Source organism: Blennius ocellaris, assembly GCF_963422515.1.
Source record: "Blennius ocellaris genome assembly, chromosome: 18".
Lineage (NCBI taxonomy): Eukaryota > Metazoa > Chordata > Actinopteri > Blenniiformes > Blenniidae > Blennius > Blennius ocellaris.
The window spans coordinates 22,565,513-22,587,472 of record NC_137667.1 but is presented as its reverse complement, the minus strand read 5'-3'; the positions used below and the strand labels follow the sequence as shown (position 1 = coordinate 22,587,472).

The 21,960-nt window shown below is 43.1% G+C and overlaps 1 protein-coding gene across 1 annotated transcript in view; it reads left to right on the top strand.

Moving 5' to 3' along the window:
* Window positions 1–218: 218 nt before the first annotated feature.
* LOC308143587 (microsomal glutathione S-transferase 1-like) overlaps window positions 219–21,960 on the top strand; it is a gene marked incomplete at both ends in the record, with an annotated part of 136,850 nt that continues 115,108 nt past the window's right edge. Inside the window, 2 exons of the mRNA XM_080514449.1 lie at window positions 219–297; window positions 14,978–15,024. Of these exons, the coding sequence (XP_080370575.1) occupies window positions 219–297; window positions 14,978–15,024 (126 nt within the window). The remainder of the gene's footprint in view (window positions 298–14,977; window positions 15,025–21,960) is intronic.

The window sequence follows — 21,960 nt, the reverse complement described above, 5'->3', positions numbered from 1 at the left end:
CACACACACACACACACACACACACACACACACACAAAGACAAGCCAGCTTCTAAACTTGAGTAATGAATTTGTATCTCCAACATGTAGGAGCAGACGACTTCCCCTCTTTCCCACTTCTGCATTTACTGCCGCTCCCCGTCAGGCCCAGCTCAGCAGCGACGACGGGCCTCGTCCAGAATGGAGGATGGAGGCGCTTCACTTCATCAGAGGGGCACGATGGATGCCCTGCGACGCATCAACATCTGCACCGGACTGAGGGAGGGAGAGGCCCTGCTGCAATACTCACAAGACAATGGTTGAGTTCTGGTTGAGTCTCCTTCATTCCAAGTAGGATGTGTCATCCTGTATAAAGTCTGGTTCTACATTATAGAAGAGCAGCTGCACCATTGAGCTCCAATCAGCAGTAGATGTTTTTGTTCATGAGAGAGAAACTGCACACTCCCCAGGTTTTCTACATAATGTATTTCATTCAAAGGCACCTTGTAGAGAACTGCTAATGAAGCCTGGTGACAATTTCCTAATCGTGGCACTCTGACCTTTGTGCTTTGTCTTCAGTGTCTGTCAGAAGGACACGTTGATGTGGCCAGAGAGAGAGAGAGGAAAAAAGACACACACCAATGATTAAATGGGCTGATGTCTGGTTTGCCAAGCATGAAGAAGGGAAACAGTGAAGAAAACACCTCAAGTCTAACCTGTTCTTTTCACTTCAGCTTGGGTCAGATGTAGGGTAGTGCCACATTTAGACAGGAGATGGAGCCCAACATAAGGGGAGGGCCTGAGCTCTAAGCTCCTCCTGTGTGACTCCTACCCTGATTTAAAATCCATCACCTGTGTGGTTAGACACTCAGAGAATGCAGTGGAGGAGCTCAGAGACGTTGTTGGTGATTTGGTGAACTATTTTGATTTACATGTTAGTGATGGGTTGATGAGGCATCATGAAGCGTTTCGACACACTGCCACACTGTATTGATAGTGTCGATACTGTGTCACTGAATACTGCCCCCTGCTGGACCTTTAAAATCCCTACAGGCAACCAAGGAAAAAGATTCAACTGACACTGATTTGATGACCGAGTATATACAATAACATAACTTTAGTCTTTGTATTTTATATTATTTCATGTCTTCATCTTAATTTAAAATATCTTTGATATTTTTAGGCACACTCAATAAATGATGTGAACATGTATCATAACATGAAAATCTAAGTGAACGCGTTGACGATGCTCGGGGACTGGGATTTTTGTTTTTACAAATTTTTATTCCAAAAAACAAGTTTTTCCAATGTTTTGAAATGTAGTCTGTTGCGCTTCTTTGACACAACGTCTCCAGCTGTGGAAAACACCTGCTCACATGGCACAGATGAGGCTGGAGTGCAGAGAAACTGTAGTGACAGGTGGAAGAGGTTTGGGTAGTGTGGCTTTTGGTTGTCCCAGTATCGCAAAGGATCCTGGGACCTGGCAATATTGCCCTCTGCCAGGTCTCTCTCTCCTCCTGGACGGCATCAGCTGTGGCACTTTTGCTCTGCCTGCCCACTTCCATGTCAAGATGTTGCCAAAGGTTATCTAAAGAACAACAAATGGTCATTTTAGTACATGACTTACAAACAACAACAAACATGTAATGATGAATAACATGGCTGAAGTGGGTGCAGACTGCTGTTGAGAAGACGGTCCTGGCTGGGGCTCATTGTGCGTCCGATTACAGACACACATTCTGCCTGCAGTCGACTGACGGCCTCATTGCACTTGGAGGAACTGCAGAACCCGAGTGATTTAAATGTGGGGTCCAGAAGTGTTGCTATGGTAACACACTGAATGACTCCAGACTGGAAGCAGTGTCTGTGACTCCACGCTTCAGCTGGTCATGGAGGTGTATGGCTGCCTGTGTGTGCAAGGTTGAAGCATTACGCTCTAGTGCAAGATAGAGCATTCTCATCATCGGGATGACCTTTGACCCCGACACTCGCCTCTCTTCAGACAACTCCACTGTGGCTTGATGGAAAGGAGCAAGCACAAGAAGTGTTTCTCCTATGATGTTCTGCTCACCAGCTGTCAGTGGAGTCACATCTGTCCTGAGGCCAGAGGTTCCACACTGGTTCCTCTCATCATGGAGCCTTGACAGCATTTCATATGTGCTGTTCCAGCGTGTCGGCGCCTCATTGGTGAGTTTCAGGGTTGGTCGTCCCATCTGTTGCTGCACTTGAGCAAGCTTCTCCTTGGCTGTTGTGCTTGATCTAAAGTATGTGACAATGTGCCGAGCTCTGTGTCTACTGGATGTAAGTGTGGGGATCTGATCACATGATCTTCTAACAATACATTTAGACTATGTACAATGCAAATTGAGTGCCGAATTTGGAGCCGTCTCGTGGCTGCAATCATGTTTGGTGCTGCGTCGCTCACAAGACACTTTACTTTAGTGGTTCTGGCCCAGTCCTCCATCACGCCCCTTTGGACTTGGGCCAAATTGTCAGCAGTGTGATTTTGTGGAAAGTACTACACACCCAACACAGATGTACACAACTGCATGTTCTCATTAATGTAGTGACAAGTAAGAGCCAAGTAAGCCTCCATGTTCACAGATGTCCACATGTCAGCTGTTCTCCTCGCTGCCACAGCTTGCTGGACTTCCATCTTCACTCCTTCCCGTTCCTCCTCATACTTTTGGGCCACCATTTGTTTGACGGTCTGAAAATTACACCAAGTGAAACCAAACACAAATGAATATATTAGCGTTCAAGATTAAATAAATTGGATATATCAACAATTACTTTAGATAATTTCTCCACAAACCTTGCTGGTTGGCAAAACATATGAGGGCTGAAGGACCTGAACCAGTTCCTGAACCCTTCAGTCTCCAGGATGCTGAGGGGCCGGCAGTCCTTCAGGAGGAAGTTCAGCAGAGCCTCGTCCAGCATCTGCTTCCTGGAAGCTTGATGGTTAAACAATAAGTAAAGAGTAAATTAATAGGAAGTGATTATTAATAAAGGAACTGAGTAAGTTGTAGAATAGCTGTATAGTATGCAGTTAATCCTGGGTGAATCTGGGACTTCATCCTCATGCCGAGCCCTGGAATGCCTCAGCATTGAGGAGGTGCTTTTATTTAAATACGAAAGTTCTGTCGAACAAATGCGACATTTAACCTGCAGAAAATAAGATGAATAGTAAATTAAGAGCCACTTTGAAACGAATTTGAATTCAGATAGATCAAGAGGAAACTCTGAGAACAGGATGAAACAAGAAGGATTAAATTAACTTAAAACAAATGCCTTATTTTCCGATATGACATCAAAATGGTCCCGCACAAGAAACCTTTCTTTTCACTTGAGGCTGCTCCATAACTCCAGGTGAATTTGACGCTGAACCGCAAAAGATCCGAGATTCTTTTGGCAGATGCATCCCGTTGACAGATGCACTTCCTTATCAACACAGTTTGGCGTCACTGTCAGTTCCAAACACTTCCTGTATCGGTCACGTGACTTTCTCCAAGCGACACGCGCACCGACGCAGGGTTTGCTCTAGGAGCTCCACGCGTCTATTGCCGGACCTTCACTACTTCATGTCATTTGACCCAATTTAAGGATAAACTCTACTACCATAGTGGTTGGCCTGACCAGTCTGTTAGCAGAGGCTTAATTTAGGCAAAATTCACCGTTACTGGGTGCTGGGTGGTCCACTTGAGATACATATACATATTGTGATTTTATAGCGCAATTTATGTTAAAACAATGAAGGATACAATTACTAAAATGTTAAGAGTAATGGTTTTTGGTTGAGCTAGATAAATACATTTACACAAAGACTAAAATAAATAAATACGTTTATGGGTCAAATGCATTGTAAAAAGTTAGACTTTGATTAAATGGTTAAAATAAGTACGTTTAGGTACATGATTTAATTGTACAAATAGAAAACATTTTAGGTTGAAACATAGTGGTAGATGGCTGATATGCAGTTAATAAATTAATTAATAAAAATGATAAGAATTTCATGGTGTTAATTCATTGGAAACATTTGAACAGAGCTTATTTCTTCCTTTGTCTCTTTTTTACTTTTTTCTTTAAGGTTTTCAACCTGTTATATAAGAAGCTGGAAGTAAACTTTTTTTTTTTTACTTTTTAAAAAGTTTATTTTCAGCACTTTCATGCGCTCTCCTGCTTTCATACTGAAGCCAAGTCTTTCATTATCGGGCCTCTGCTGCCATCTACTGATGGATGGTAAGAATAGCATTTATTCCTTCATATCAAGTGTTATTTGTTTCTCACAATAGGGCATGGGCCAATAGTAGAAAACATTACATTTGTTCACATAGTGTCATCATTTGTCTCAGTGTGTATGAGCCGAAATTACATTAATGTCCCTGCAACTTTTCCTGACCGGGTGAATCCAGCATGACTCAACCCCGTCCTTTGTCCCAAATATCTCCAGGAGTTTTGGACTGTAGTGTCCAGTTGGCCTTGTGTTGATGTACTTGAGCTCCATCCATGTCCCGTCAAGCTGGGAAGGGCCTTCAGGCCACCAGGGGCCCCCCAAAGCTGTATGTGCAGCCTCACCTGAGAAGAATTACAATTACCTGTCTTTTATATGCATGTTTATCAGGTGTTTATTATGTCTCCTATATGCTTATAGGGGAACATATATATGTATGAAAAATGGGTACTGGCGTTGTCATTTATAGATTATTATGCTGCCTCTACTGATGAATCAGAGCTGAATCTGTTCTTTAACAAAACCTCTTGGAAGGACCAGTCCTGCTTTAACAAAGATCCAGTTTTTCAGTGCCTCCACATGAAGCAGAATTAAAACAAGCAGAGTTGTTGTCCCCCAGGTGGCGCTGTCTGTGATCATACATGTGCTTTTTGAGCCTGAGTGGAGCAAGTCCTCCTGATTTGAACTTTGCACACAGATGAATGCATGAATAAAATGTAAACTGTATTTCATTAAACACATTTTTTTTTAAAGTTCCTGAATTCATTCACTTCTCTCCATTAAAATTCAGTTTTACGATTCAATGTTTTATGCCACACATACTGGACTCTGCACTAGGCTAAACTAGTCGAACACAGATGATAAGAAATGGCTTTTATGACAGTACTTACAACTTTTACCTGGCATAAACTCCTCCGATACAAATACTAACTGGAAATACGATGTTCCCGGTGGTCAACTGGCCGGCTGGCATCCCGGTACAAATATCAGGAGTCATCATGACTTTATTGTGATTCCCATTCAATTTGAAATTAGACCATTCCAATTGAGATTTAAAGAATTCAAATTCACTTCCTGCTGGACCAAGGTTTATCCCAAATCTATTGAAGGTTGTTTACCAAACAGAAATGATGCTGCATTCAAATTAAAATAGGAAAGTAGATGAGAGAACAAGGAGGAAGGAAGGAGTCCAGTCTGCTTTCCTTTATTGCCTCCAGCGGCAGGACAGTTCACCTGTCAAACATTTTCCCCTGCGTGACTGGACGTCCTCTTTTAACCCCTCCCCGTCACCCACACACCCACTCCATTGCAAGAACCTCCGTCCAGGTGCCCACCACAATAAAATATAAAATAATGCTACTCCTCATATGGTAATAAAAAAAAAAGACAGCATGAGAGTGATTTTTTTTAAAAATTTTTTTATTTAAAGGTTTCTGAAGTAGAAGCAGGGCACTATGTGTGTGTGATCTGAGAGCCGACTTGTGACTGGAACTGGTGGATCCGACCAACATTATCCAGTTTAAAACAAGTGGGCTTTGGGCCTGTGGGGTGTTTGTACCCTCATTACTGGTGCGACCTTTTTCGTGGTCTCTTCCTCCCCTAAAAACAGAAAATACATTAATAACTAAGTGCATTTTTTTTTTTTAAACAAACTCTTGAGCAGTTTGAGTGACGTCTTGTGAACATGAATGAGTTTAAGGTGAGGAGAGAGTTCATACATAATTGGAGGCGGTCGACCAGCCCGGGTACTTGGCCTCATGCAGCTGAGCTTCGGCTCTGGCTGCCTCATAGTACCGCTCCTGCTGAGGTCGCGATAACGACTTCCACTGTGGACAGATGACAACACATTGTCAGCACAGACACACAAAGACAAGCCAGCTTCTAAACATGAGTAATGAATTTGTATCTCTAAACTGTAGGAGCAGACGACTTACCCTCTTTCCCACTTCGGTGTTAATAGTGGCGCTCCCTGTCAGGCCCAGCTCGGTGGCAACGACGGGCCTCTGCTCTTTTAAGAAGAGCATGTATGCGTTAGGCGGTTTTTTGATGTAATTGCCTGCATCGCCATCATCGTTGCCCCGCCTTCGTTTTCTGCAGGCACCAAAAACAAACGTTCAGAGAAGCATTCAGGAAGAGTTCAAACATAAATCGACATGTAATAGGATGTTATGGTGTGACACCCAAACATGTGATTCACACTCAGGCCTCACTGAGACTCAATAAACAGAGGTTTTCTAGCTGTGCAGTGACTCAGAGCTTGAAGAAAAGCTCTGGGAAACGAGCTGAATGTCATGATGTTCATGCAGGTACAAACAGCCAGAAGTGTATTTAGAGCCAGAAGTGGAAAGTGAACTCACCTTGAAGGGCCGCTGACAGCAGGAGCAGGAGCGACACTCAGTGAGAGGTTCACAAAACACTGTAGACAAAGGAAAAGTGTTAAATGCACAAGTTCCACAAGTTGAGAGTGTTAAGATCAACACCAAGAGACACCACATCACTTTGATTATGAGGCAACACACACGTGTCGTGAGGTGATATTTAAAGGCTAATTGAAGGAGGAAAGGTCAGTTTTTGTGGACTGATTAAAGGGTTAAATGATTCAATGGTTGAGCACTGACCGGACGGAGGACGACTCCAGCAGGTGGTTTGGACGTCGCCTCAGGAGGCTGGAGAGCGACGTCTGCCTGGTCGCCTCCTCCTGTCAATATGAACTCAAGCAGTTCGTCCGGAAACGGTTCTTCCACAATCGCCCTGCATGTGTGGTTAATTCTGGAGATGGAAAGAGCATTGAACATTAGGATGAGTTTCACAGTCACTTTAACGCTAAACATGTTAAAGAATAATATGAACACTAATAGTTCTTAACTTCAGAAATGACTGAATTTATTATTTCACAGCAGTATATAAACACAACTGATCAATAGCTGTAGCAACGACTAATGCTGATCAAAAACACACTGTGTTAAATGCTACTTGTAAACATACAGTGGCAGGTGACGTGCCTCCTCCAGGACCTGCATCAGGTCTGGCACCAGTGGATTCTGCTGCTCTTCAACAACTTTCATTCTAGAGATGGAAAAAGCGTTGAATATTAGAATGAGGTTCAGTCACTTTAAAGCCAAATGTGTTAAGAGAATAATGATATATACACTGGAACTAATATTTTTTAACATCAGAAATGACTGAATTTATGATTTCACAGCAGTATATATCAACACAACTGGTAACATTTCTTAATCAGATAAGTCAAACAAAACTCCGTAAAGCTCCTTGTATATAAACTTCCTATGACACCTCATAACAGTTCAACCTGCTCACAGGCCCAAAAACATGTCAACAATCCACCCTGATCACTTCTGATCTCAATTGTTTGTAAAAGTGGTCACACGCCAGACAGCAGCACAAAACCTTCGGAAAATACTCAACCTGTACTCCACTTTTTATAGACAGATGTAGCTGAGTGTTTAAACACAGAAAACAAAGGAGATTTAACATCATTTGGACATTAATGAATTAATTTTGAGTGTGGCTACCGCTAGGTGCTGGCTAGCATAGCCTCCATAGGGACACTGCCAAGTGAGTTAAAATAGCAATATCTCTTAATTTTTTCTATGAGTGTGTCTGAGAGAGAGAGGTGATACATATGTGTATAATAATAACAATATTTGTGGAAAAAGTCCCATTAATAGTGAGAAAATAGCCGTGAAACTGCAGGTGTTTGTATCTGTTGCCTTGGAGACGTTCATCGCATGTTAGCTTTAGCGGCTAGCATCAAACCTTGATGGATTTGTATTCTCAAACAAATGTTATTTGATAGTCGAGTGACCAATTTTTAAGGATATTTCAACTTACATCAGTTTTATAGTGTGAAATGATACGTTTCCCACTTTCTTAGTTAAAACTTGGATGTTTGCATTAAGTGACATACGTTTGCATTAAGTTACATAAGTTAAAAAAAGTTTTAAAAAAGTGTAAATCTCAGTGCATCATCACTTACTTTGGTTGTTGAAGGTTGGAGGAAAAAATTGTTTGCTGAGAATCAATTCTCTGTAGCCCGTTTCTGCTCCGGTGGTGAACTGCCAATGCCTGCTGCGACACTGAATGCTAGCGGGGCTAACAGCTAGCAGCGTCCAATTAAAGTTTAACTGTCGCTTCCGGTAGCTTCCGGAAGCTCCATCAGCAGCGATGTCTCGACAGTGAATGTGTCAAAAAAATTGGTTTTCTGTAACTGCAAAGTCAAGCTTATTTGGGGAAAAATTATGCTTTGAATTATTTATATTTCTGCCATTTTAATGTTTGGTTAAAAATGGAAACAATAAAAAAAAAGTTTGTTGATGTATGTATATATTGATAATTATATGATTTATTTTCATTAATAATTATGCCAGTATATTAATTCATTATAAACAATTATTATTAGGTCATATATGCGAGATCGCGCTGTCGGGTAAAGGAGGCGGGCTGGTGTTTCGGATTAACTGGTTTTCGTGTTAACTGGTTCCCTACACAGGATATTCCACCCCGACAGAACTCGAAGGTCACTAGTTAACAGGGACGCTAGATAATCCGAAACACCTGCGACAAGTGGGACTTAACAAGTTACAGCAACACGTTATTCCTGTCAATGAGCACAACATTATTAATCCCTATGGGTGGGAAAACAAAAGTAAAATAAAACGGAGGAAGAAGGACAGTCAAAGGTTACAGGTAAGACCGTTGTTGGTGATGTTTGCTGGATAGGAGGAGGTTTAACACTGAGTTTTCAGCAAATTAGTTTATTTGTGCTGCTTGCCTTGTTTACATGTTGTCTGGATGGTTGGATTGGTTTGATTAATGGAAGTTGGATTATTTAAAATGAATATGTTTCATGAATAGACAGCCTGTGGCCATGAGACCGACTGAGTGCCTGCCTGGGGGGAGTTGATGCTCTTTGATTGTTCACTGTAAATTATCTGTCAGCATTTTGACTCTTAACATTATTTTGTGAATATTTAGTAGTACTGTGGCGATTGTAGTGTGTATTATACAAGTCTACAATTACACGTGTAAAGCTTGATGCCAACGTCAACACACACACACACACACACACACACACACACACACACACACACACACACACACACACACACACACACACACACACACACACACACACACACACACACACACACACACACACACACAGCTATCTTTGGCATCTCCTCTGCACTGACGGATACAGTGCCAGTCGACGCAGGCAGTGAAGCCATCCGATACAAATTGACACCACCACCAGCTGTTGCCCAGCCTTAGATATGTTTGTAGATCTGTCAATTTTATTAAATAAAAAAAAAAAATGTATGCATGTGAGAAGATCAGAGAGCTATGCATATGTTTCATGGCTGCCCAGCACTGAATAGATCTAATGTGAAGAAGTGAGACAGCCACAGCAGTCAGCATGTCAGATGGTAAGAATAGCATTTATTCCTTCATATCAAGTGTTATTTGTTTCTCACAATAGGGCATGGGCCAATAGTAGAAAACATTACATTTGTTCACATAGTGTCATCATTTGTCTCTCTGTGTGTATGAGCCCAAATTACATTAATGTCCCTGCAACTTTTCCTGACCGGGTGAATCCAGCATGACTCAACCCCGTCCTTTGTCCCAAATATCTCCAGGAGTTTTGGACTGTAGTGTCCAGTTTTGACCAAAAGGTTTGTTCCAGATGAGGTTCACTGCGATTACCCGTGTACGTTTTACTTCCTGGTGTCAGGTAGTAAAACGATATTTACAAACTGACAACATGACTTTGAGGCAGTATCACCTGCATCTCAGCTCAGGACTCAGTGTTGCTTTATGTCTGTTACTCTTAAGAAAGCTGTAATAAAAAATGAGTGTTGCGTCCCTTTTGTACATGGCTAATAAAAAAAATAATAATAAAAAAAAACAGTGAGCTGATATACTGAGACAAGTCGGACTGTAAACACTGTTTCACATTCAACATATCCATCAGGTTTTGAGAGATTCATAAGCAAATATCTGAACTATTTTTCTGTGAAAACTTTGAAATCACTCTTGATCGATTGTATTGAAGTTTAAAAGTGAAATTATGATTTTGACATATTAGTGGAACCATGAATTTAATGTTTTGTTTTGTTTTCCAATTGTCACTTAACTAGGTAAAGATATTTTAAGATAAAGTTGAAATCTATACGTTTTTTTATTTTTTTTTATTTTTAATACTTTTTATTTATCTTTGTTTTTTTAGACATAGAAAACAAACCGCGAAAAGCAATACAAAAGGGGCATCACACTTTTCAGTCAGTCAAAAAAAGGATTATCTTCCCTTCTCTTTCTAAACGAGGTCCATTTCCTCCATTGTTGTGTTCAGTCACCTGCTTTGATTCTCAGGTGAAAAGTCATTTCCTCCATTGTTGTGTTCAGTCACCTGCTTTGATTCTCAGGTGAAAAGTCATTTCCTCCATTGTTGTGTTCAGTCACCTGCTTTGATTCTCAGGTGAAAAGTCATTTTCTCCATTGAATAGATTTCCTCCATGACGGAAATCCAGTGTCCTGTTCCTGGAACATGGCTCTTTAACCAGTTCCTAGTAATGACCTTCTTAAAAGCAATGATCATTATTTTAAAGAGGTACCTGTCTTCCTTCCAGATGATTCCTTCTGGGAACAATCCCAGACACAGAACCCGTGGGTCCCTGGGAACCTTGTATTTTAGGATGTCCTCCAGAACACCGGCTTGTTTGCTTTTGATTTGCGGTGTGATAGAAAAGCCCGTCAGATGTTTCCAACCAGACTGTCTCCAGCGTTTAGAGCTTGTGGAGCGGTGTTGTGTCACATAGCATTCTCCAGTCATACTCTGAAATGTCGGTATGTAGTTCATCTTCCCATTTAGATTTTAAATACAGTGAGGTATTACCTGTACATTTCTGAAGACATGCATACAGTTTACAGACGGCTTTGGAAGCATTTTCTCATCAGCATCCAGCATCATTTTTATCAGCACACTGCTCTCTGATGATATACATGTTTGTACCTGAGTGTCAAAGAAGTGTCTTAGTTGTAAGTAACGGAACAGGTCTTTATTTTCGAGTTTATATTCATTTTTAACCTTTTCAAAAGACTTAAAATTGTTCCCTTCTGTCAGTGTGCATATGGCTGTTATACCTCTATCCCTCCATGTTGGGAAGGTTTTGTCAGTTTGTCCTGGTATGAAAAGAATTGTCTGGGAAGGCCATAGCAGCAACCTAATGTCTCCTTCCAATTTATATTTTCTAACTACAACTGTCCAGATTTGTAATGTTTGGGAAACAGTAAAGTTGTCATCTTCCTGGTGTGTGTAGTACTTGTCTCCTCGCCTGGTCTGAGGTAGATTACTGCTCTGGGAGAGCTCTATGTTCTTCCATTGGGCATAATATTCTGGAGAACACCAACACACCATGTATTGTAACTGGGCAGCATAAAAGTCTTCTCTTAAACTGGGCAGTGCAAGGCCCCCCTCCTGTTTCTCAACTTGAAGTGTTTTGAGTTTGACTCTTGGTTTTTTGCCTCCACAAATGAATCGTGAGATTTGCTTGTCCCACGTTGTGAATTGGTGGTCTGGTATTCCAACTGGTAAAGAGAGAAAAAGGTACAGCAGTCTAGGTAGGATATTCAGTTTTATTGCCTCAATTCTTGAGCTGAAATCTAAAGTTATTGATCGCCATTTTGATGGGTCTTTCTGTATGGCGTTGTTCATTTTGTTATAATTTGCTTTATAGAGTTTACTCAAATCTTTTGTAAGGAAGACTCAAAGATATTTTATAGTTCCCAAGTCCCATTTTAATTTATACTTCTGTCTGATAAAGCTATTTGGTGTGTAGTTCAAACACAGAACCTGTGTTTTATTTATATTTAATTTGTAACCAGACTTCAGCCCATTATTATCTAAGATTGACATGAATTTAGGAAATGTTAAGTCTGGATTCTTTAAGCATGTGATAATATCGTCAGCAAATAATCCTATTTTATGTTCTTCTTGTGATATTGTAATTCCTTTAAGTTGGTCATTGTGTCTAGTTTCCTGGGCTAACGGCTCTATGATAGAGCAAATAGGCTGGGGCTCAGACAACATCCCTGCAGGGTGCCTCTATATAGTGTGAAACTATCTGTTGAGGAACCATTGATCTTAATTCTGGCGGTTGGCTCATCATAGAGGGATTGGATTCATTTAATACATTGACTGCTGAAACTCATTCTCTCCAACACAGAGACAAGAAAGGGCCAGCTGACCCGGTCCAAGGCCTTCTCTGCATGGAGGCTAACTAAGGCTGCACTTGTTTTGTGTTTGTTCATGGTCTCTATGAGCTGTATTGTCCTTCTAATATGATCTTGGGTTTGTCGGCCCTTTATGAAACCTGTCTGGTCTTCATCTCTCAGCCCTGCTAGTCAATATTCCAGTCTTTTGGATATTATTGAAGTAAATCATTTGTAATGGACATTCAGAACAGAGATTGGTCGGTACGACTCACAGTATTCCTTATTTGGACCTTCTTTGGGGAGAACAGATATTATGGCTTCCCTCCAGGAGGGGGGTGTTAGCAGCTTGAGTGTCCAGTTCAATGAGTCCAACAACAAGGGGGGACGTCCTGCCTGAAGGTCTTCTACCACTCATTAGGGGGTCCATCACTCCCTGGACTTTTGTTAGTCTTCAGTTTACTGATGGCTTTGTCCAGCTCTTCTTTTGTTATTGGAGAGGTTCGATCTGTGTTTTGATTATTACCTATAGAGGGGAGATCCAGTTTTAACAAATATTTTTTAATATCTGCTTTGTTTGTATTCTCGGGTGAGGAACATAACATTCTATAATAATCTTTCAATATTTTTTTAATACTGTCTGGTTCATGTGTTATTTCATTGCTGGATGGTTCTCTGATTGTGTGAACTGAATGTTTGATTTGTTGTGTTCTGAGGCGCTTTGCCAGAATCTTTGTGGCTTTGGGTCCAGATTCATAGAATATTTGTTTTGTAAATCGTCGTTTCTTTTCCACCGCCTCAAGTACCATAGTGTCTGTCTTTTCTTATTTTTTGAATTTCTTCTACCAGTTCGTCACTATGGTCTGTTTGTTGTTGTTTTTCAAGTGTCCTTAACTGTTGATGTGATTTATTTTATTTAAGCCTTTTAATTTTATTTATTTAAGATGTTCTTGAGATCAGATTACCTCTCATTACTGCTTTGACAGTGTCCCAGACTATTGTTGGCTCAACATTGTTATTTCCATTATGTTAATGCATTCTTTAATTCCTCTCTTTAGATCTTCCACAGTAGTCATATTGTTTAGAATTCCTAAGTTCAGTCTCCATAAAGTGAGATCTATACGTTTTAATGGGAAAAGAGTTGTTCTTTTTTTAAATATCCTTGGCTTGAATACCATTGTGAGATACATTACTACCTTTGCCAACAAAAGTTGGGTGACCAACAAAGTTCTTATTTTTATTTTTACTTTTATTTGTATTTATTTATTTATTGATTTAAATAGACATGATAAAAAGTATGAGGATTTTAACTTCCAAAACAATCTCTGCTCATGTTTTTCTTTACCCCTATCTGTAGTTGAAGATGAAGATGATTGTGTATGTTATAATCATTGTTTATTACAGTAATCATCTATTACTGTCATGAAGCATGTGGAGAGGGCAAAGTGTCATGGTGGATATTTGTACTAGTCTCTGGCGCCATCGTATGGACAACAGCATTCAGGGGCCATTTTTATCTTGCACATTGATTCTTTTTATTAAAAATTGTCATGAAATATTTGTCGAGACAGTCAGGGTGGCATCAGTAGCTGCAGAGGACTTTGGATCGTCGAGACCAGCAGCCTTCTGGGAAATCCCAGGACATTATTGTCTGTCTCACAAAGGACGACACCTGGTTGTAGATATTTCAGATCCATGTGAGACCCTTTGCTTCCATTCCATTTGGGGTCACATCCTGCAGCAGAAGGGAAAGTCATCACTTGTGTGCAGCCAGTGGCGTGATGTGTGACTGTAACATATTGAAGAATCCATTTCAAACTACATACTGCAGAGAAATTAAAAGTTGGTGTCAAAATTAATCCTCAGCCGACTGATTCAATTCTTCATTGTCAGCAGATACAGTAAATTGTGAAACAGAAGATATTGTGACACGTTGCAATAATATGAATTAAATGTAACTGAGTTAACCTGTATCACTGAAGCAGACAAACCTGTTGAGCTTTCAGAGCCTGGCTGGAGGGTTTTGGCTGCTCTGCTCCTCCCACACAACAAACTGTATGAGCAGCCAGATCAGGAACAGATCAGGAAGTGCTTTTCTTCTCCAGAGTCTCCACACCTGAACGCCACTGGGAAGCCGCACACTCCCAAACTATTTGACTCAAGAAAGGTGTTTTTCTTTGCACAATAATAACTTCACTTCTTTTGTTCCATGTGTTGTTAGGAGCAGAGCAATTGTTCACACTGCTTGAACCGTTTTGAAGTGTTTTTGTCTATTTTACAAATGTGCTATTTGAAGTGAAACAAACATGTTAACATTGGTGCGTGTATTTAACTCTCAGCGTCCTGAAACACAACAGTTTGTTCTGGAGCAGCGACTGGACCACTCCTGCTTCTCCACTCTTCTATATGAATGTGTTGGATCATTTCCATCCTTGTTTGTATGTCCAACTCTTTGACAGGACAAAACATGGCAGCAATAATGAACGACGAGGTCTTCAAGGTTTTTACCACTCACGCCACGATCGTCCTCGGGAAGGTTTTCCTGATGGACCTTTGACTGTCTACTACCGCTTCTCCAGAGGGGGAACTGTCTCTCACTTCTTTATCTTCAGAAATAAGTATTGAGTTAATGAGTTAGTTATTTTGTAATGGTGCTAGCTCTGGAAAGTCTTATGAGTGAGATTAAATATGATGTTTTTTTCCCTCTTCCTGGATTCATTACATGTAGGAGCAGACAACTTCCCCTCTTTCCCACTTCTGCATTTACTGCCGCTCCCCGTCAGGCCCAGCTCAGCAGCGACGACGGGCCTCGTCCAGAATGGAGGATGGAGGCGCTTCACTTCATCAGAGGGGCACGATGGATGCCCTGCGACGCATCAACATCTGCACCGGACTGAGGGAGGGAGAGGCCCTGCTGCAATACTCACAAGACAATGGTTGAGTTCTGGTTGAGTCTCGTTCATTCCAAGTAGGATGTGTCATCCTGTATAAAGTCTGGTTCTACATTATAGAAGAGCAGCTGCACCATTGAGCTGACTAGTGAGGATCTGTTCAATGCTGCTGGCAGCTTTAATTCTGGTACCGACCTAATTACCTACCTACCTACCTACCTACCTACCTACCTACCTACCTACCTACCTACCTACCTACCTACCTACCTACCTACCTACCTACCTACCTGCCTACCTACCTACCTACCTACCTACCTACCTACCTACCTACCTACCTACCTACCTACCTACCTACCTACCTGCCTACCTACCTACCTACCTACCTACCTACCTACCTACCTACCTACCTACCTACCTACCTACCTACCTACCTGCCTACCTACCTACCTACCTACCTACCTACCTACCTACCTACCTACCTACCTACCTACAAATGTTACCTACACACAATGATGACCATGTTCTTCCAGGTGTGAATACATTTATTCAAACTGAGTAACAGTCTGCAAACACAGAAGAACCACAAAAAGCTGTCTCAGTATTTGAGTACTCTACTTTACAATACTGCAATATTGCTTGTCAGGCTGGTTTTCTTCCTTTTTTGCCAGGAAACTCTTGTAGAACTAAATACACTCATAACTAAACGTCAAATCTAGCTATTGAACACATGAAACCAATGACTCAACACAAAACAATCAACACAAATGCAACCCCAATAGTGACTTATATGTCCCCAACTTAGCACAATATACTGCATAACGATTGTGTTAAATTGGGTACGTATACAGATAAACAGGGCGCTTTATACCAAACTTTACGGTAAACGTATTCCACTGGCTCTGACCAATGAGCTGACAGCATACTCACTCACCAGTTTGACAACACTGAATCCCGCTTATCTCATTGGTTGAAGTTCACCGCTCGTCGGTCTGGGGTCCGTCAGTCTGCTCAGCAGTGGGCAGCAGGGGAAGCTCCATCTCATGTTCCTCAGGTGAGTGCTGTTTAGAATGTTCATAGTATAGAATAGACAGTCAACAAGCCATGACGACGCTGGTAACCATGACTTTCTCTTACTTCCAGTCTACTGAATGCTGGATCCCTGATCTGCTGAGTGCTCGTCCTCGCATTCCGCTCAGCAGAAGGTCACGGAGGAAGCTCAGTCTCCTGCTCCACGGGGAAGTGCTGTTTACAATTTGAATAATGACCTGGAAATACAACTTATGACGAGTATGTTCGCTCAAGACAGAATGTAAACCACTATTATAAATGTGAAATGAACATTGCATACACCCTTAAATCAATGGTGGGGTATCATAAAATATGCTGTGCTAATTAGAACTTTATGAAATAAAATAAAGTAAAAAAAGCCCAAATCAGGCCTGCCCTTGACTTTGAAGAAGATCACTGTGACTTCTTCCTCTCTGTGTCCTTCTGTGGACATTAACGGAGTCTTTCTTCTCATGTTCTACCTCAAATAGCAGCAGCAGTTGCAGCCACACTCCGAGAAGGACCAGGGGGCCGAGCAGCTTCAGGCGGCCAAAGAACATCACAAGGCCGAGAAGCATGAGAAAGACGATCAAGCCAAGAACTATCAGGCTGATCAGCATCGTCAAGCTGATCCAGTCCAGAACTGTCTTCAGGCTGATCAGCATCATGGAGCTGAGCAGGTCCAACAGCACCGGCTGAATAACGAATGTCGGCTGGATGACCAGGTGGAGAAGCGACGGCAGGTGGAGCAGCGTCGTCAAGCAGAGGAGCGTTTATTGGCTGAGCAGGCCGAACGACGACGGCTCAACAACCAACGTCGGCCGGACGATCAGGCGGAGAGGCGGAGGGACCACAGATTCCCGCCAGGCAGTGGGAGGACACAGACCCACTGGAGACGAGTCTCAAGATGAGGAGGTGAGAATCTGTTGCCACATCATGCAGAATATTAGGATTACTATTGCAACAACACATCATCAGTAGGGTCAAACTAACCTGTCCCACGACGGTCTAACCAGCTCACCTTCCCTATTAGTGGGTGAACAATCCAACGCTTGGTGAATTCTGCTTCACAATGAGAGGAAGAGCCGACATGGAAGGATCAAAAAGCCACGTCGCTATGAACGCTTGGCCGCCACAAGCCACTTCTCCCTGTGGTCACTTTTCTGACGCCTCCTGCTTAAAACCCAAAAAGTCAGAAGGATGGTGAGGCGCCGCTTTCACGGTCTGTATTCATACTGAAAATCAAGATCAAGCCAGCTTTTGCCCTTCTGCTCTACGGGAGGTTTCTGTCCTCCCTGAGCTGGCCTTAGGACACCTGCGGTAGCGTTTGACAGGTGTAGCGCCCCAGTCAAACTCCCCACCTGCCCCTGAGAGTGGCTGCTGAATGAATTCAGACACACATTAATAAAAGCTGCTCTTGTTAGTGTTCAGGTCAGCCCATTGATCATCTCTCGCTTTTTGTTCCCCTGCAGGAAACCATCTCCTCCCCTACCCCAACCTCAAGGGTTTTGTTTTTTTCATAAAAAAAACAAAACAACTCACTTTTTAGTATTTTGTATTACAGTAGTTTGTGTGTCAAGTGGAGTCAGCGTGAGCTGCAATCCCCAGTGGATCCCACTATTTTAATTCCTGGCTTATTTTCAAGATACAGGCTGCTGTGAGGAAAACAATGGGACAATTGTGGAAGTCCCTGTGTCTCCACTGTCCACAGGGTTGTCAGAGGAAGCCAAAGTCAAAGGCAACAGAGGTTACAAGTTGTGGTTTCATCAGTGAACAGTGTAATAATGATGGAGCCCCTCCACCCACACAACCACACTCAGGAGTGTCCATTGGGCCTGAAGCAAGGGATTTTTGTGAAAGAGGGTTGTCAAGTCCACAAATTCCCTCCAACTGGTATAAAGATGTCTAGAACCAGCAGAGGTCCAGCACGCCTCGTCCCACTTGTCTCTTCCCCAGTGGGAGACGCAGGATGTGAAGGCTCTGTTCTTTTTCTGCCCGTCTTGCTGCGTCCAATTGTTCACCAGGGAGGAATGAGAACACAGTGAAGAAGATATTTTTATACATACAGTGGGTTCAAAGAAAAAGTTTGTTTACGGTTTTGGCAGGACACTGGGCAGGACAACAGACCCTCAACACGTCAGATATCAGCTTGTTTTCAATTGTTTCCAAATTTAGCAGCAAAAAAACAAATACCACCACCACCTCCTCCAGGGGGACGAGCTTGGAGCCAACAACAGACTCCTGATCAGTTTGTTCAGTCTGTTGGCGTCCTTTGCCTTGATGCCCACACCCCAGGACACCCCGGGACACCCCGGGACACCCCAGGACACCCCGGGACCCCCCAGGACACCCCAGGACACCACAGGACACCACAGGACACCACAGGACCCCCCAGGACACCGCAGGACACCCCAGGACACCACAGGACCCCCCAGGACACCCCGGGACACCCCAGGACCCCCCAGGACACCACAGGACCCCCCAGGACACCACAGGACACCACAGGACCCCCCAGGACACCACAGGACCCCCCAGGACACCCCAGGACCCCCCAGGACACCACAGGACACCCCAGGACACCACAGGACCCCCCAGGACACCCCAGGACCCCCCAGGACACCACAGGACACCCCAGGACACCCCAGGACACCCCAGGACACCACAGGACCCCCCAGGACACCACAGGACACCGCAGCAAAAAAGATGGTGCTTGCAACAACAGACTGATAGAACATGTGCAGCATCTTGTTGCAGACATTAAAGGACCTGAGCCTCCTCAGGAAGTGAAGCCGGCTCAGGCCCTTCTTGTAGAACCTGTGTGTTGGTGGACCAGTCCAGTTTATGGTCCAGTGTGACACCCAGGTACTTATAGGAGTCCACCAAGTCCACGTCCTTCCCACTGATGCTGACTGGAGAGGGCAGGGGCTGGTTCCTCCTGAAGTCCACCACCATCTCCCTGGTCTTCTCCACGTTCAGCAGCAGGTGCTTCTCCCCACACCACTTCACAAATCGCTCCACCAGGACCCTGTACTCCGCCTCCCCCCCGCCCCCAACACACCCCTTGATGGCCGTGTCATCAGAGAATTTCTGCAGATGACACGACTCAGTGCAGTACTTAAAGTCAGATGTGTATGTGGTGAAGAGGAAGGGGGACAGTACAGTTCCCTGGGGGGCCCCGACGTTACTGATCAGACCACCAGACACACAGTTCCCTGGGGGGCCCCGATGTTACTGATCAGACCACCAGACACACAGTTCCCTGGGGGGCCCCGATGGTACTGATCAGACCACCAGACACACAGTTCTGTAATCTCACAAACTGCGGTCTGCCCGTCAGATAGTCGTCCACCCAAGTGATGAGGGGAGCAGCAACCTCATGTTCTCCAGCTTGGCCTTCAGCAGTCTGGGCTGGATGGTGTTGAAGGCGCTGGAGAAGTGGAAGAACATGATCCTGACTGAGGAGTTGGGTCTGTCCAGGGAGGAATACGCCTTCTGCAGCAGGTAGATGATTGCATCATCAACCCCAACATGGGGCTGATATGCAAACTGCAGGGGGTCTTGCGATGGGCACACCAGTGGTCTGAGGTGTGCCAGGACCAGTCTCTCCATGACCTTCAGAGAACAAACTGGAGATGGAGCTGAAACGATGTCCAAACATCAACCTGTTCAAATATAAATACAAACAAAAGACTTTTGAAATATACAGAGAGGAAGAAATGCATCGCCACCAGGTGTGTGTGTGTGTGTGTGTGTGTGTGTGTGTGTGTGTGTGTGTGTGTGTGTGTGTGTGTGTGTGTGTGTGTGTGTGTGTGTGTGTGTGTGTGTGTGTGCGTGCGTGCGTGCGTGCGTGCGTGCGTGCGTGCGTGCGTGCGTGCGTGCGTGTGTGTGTGTAAGTATGCTTGGTCCATGTTGATATTGTCGTTTGAAATGCAACAAGTTCTCTTTTGTTGATGTTTTGTTGATACTTTGTTCTTTTATATCAGTGTAAAATGTTCTTATTATTGCAGTGAATTTGGGGGGAGGCGCTCATAAGCTTCGTGCTTCAGCCCACTCCTTTTGAGCAGAATGTTTACTGCTCAAACAAACAAACAAAAAAAACAAATCCTGTCCCTGGATGACCTCTGACCTCTGGTAGGTCCTGATGAGCTTCAGCTTTGAGAAGCTCTTCTCTGCTGAGGCCACAGTCACAAGCCATTCTCAGGGCGATCCTCAGACTGGCTTACAATTCCTCCAAATGTTCATTGTGGATGAGAGTGAATCAATCTGCAGATGAAGACGGTCCTACTGCTTCCTGGTCAGGAGAAGGTCCTGAAGAATGGGATGGTCCATGAAGCTGGAAAGATCCCTCTGGTTCAATGCCTGGAGCTCCCAAATATTTAACAATTGCTCCTGTAAAGAAAAAGCAGGAAGTGAATTTGAATTCTTGAAATCTCAATTGGAATGGTCTAATTTCAAATTGAATGGGAATCACAATAAAGTCATGATGTCCCCTGGTATTTGTCCCGGGATGCCAGCCGGCCAGTTGACCACCGGGAACATCGTATTTCCAGTTAGTATTTGTATCGGAGGAGTTTATGCCAGGTAAAAGTTGTAATTACTGTCATAAAAGCCATTTCTTCTCATCTGTGTTCGACGAGTTTAGCCTCGTGCAGAGTCCAGTATGTGAGGCACAAAACATTGAATCGTAAAACTGAATTTTAATGGAGAGAAGTGAATCTGAAAAGTGAATGAATTTGGGAGCTCTTTTTTTTATTTATTTAATGAAATACAGTTTAGATTTTATTCATGCCTTCATCTGTGTGCAAAGTTCAAATCAGGAGGACTTGCTCCACTCAGGCTCAAAAAGCACATGTATGATCATGTTGTCAGTTTGTAAATATTGTTTTACTACCTGACACCAGGAAGTAAAACGTACACGGGTAATCGCAGTGAACCTCATCTGGAACAAACCTTTTGGTCAAAACTGGACACTACAGTCCAAAACTCCTGGAGATATTTGGGACAAAGGACGGGGTTGAGTCATGCTGGATTCACCCGGTCAGGAAAAGTTGCAGGGAAATTAATGTAATTTGGGCTCATACACACTGAGACAAATGATGACACTATGTGAACAAATGTAATGTTTTCTACTATTGGCCCATGCCCTATTGTGAGAAACAAATAACACTTGATATGAACGAATAAATGCTATTCTTACCATCCATCAGTAGATGGCAGCAGAGGCCCTATAATGAAAGACTTGGCTTCAGTATGAAAGCAGGAGAGCGCATGAAAGTGCTGAAAATAGTGGTCACAGTATTTTTATATGACCCAGAGACAAATGAGACAAAGCACAGTAGATAAGCTGCAGTTTGGGTGGTTGTTTAGTCAAACTTACCTTATAAGTGGCCGTGTTGTGCTTCTGGATGTGCAGGACTTGTCTGGTTTAAATGTGAGAGAATGCTGACTGCTGTGGCTGTCTCACTTCTTCACATTAGATCTATTCAGTGCTGGACAGCCATGAAACATATGCATAGCTCTCTGATCCTCTCACATGCATCATTTTTTTTTTATTTAATAAAATTGACAGATCTCCTAACAT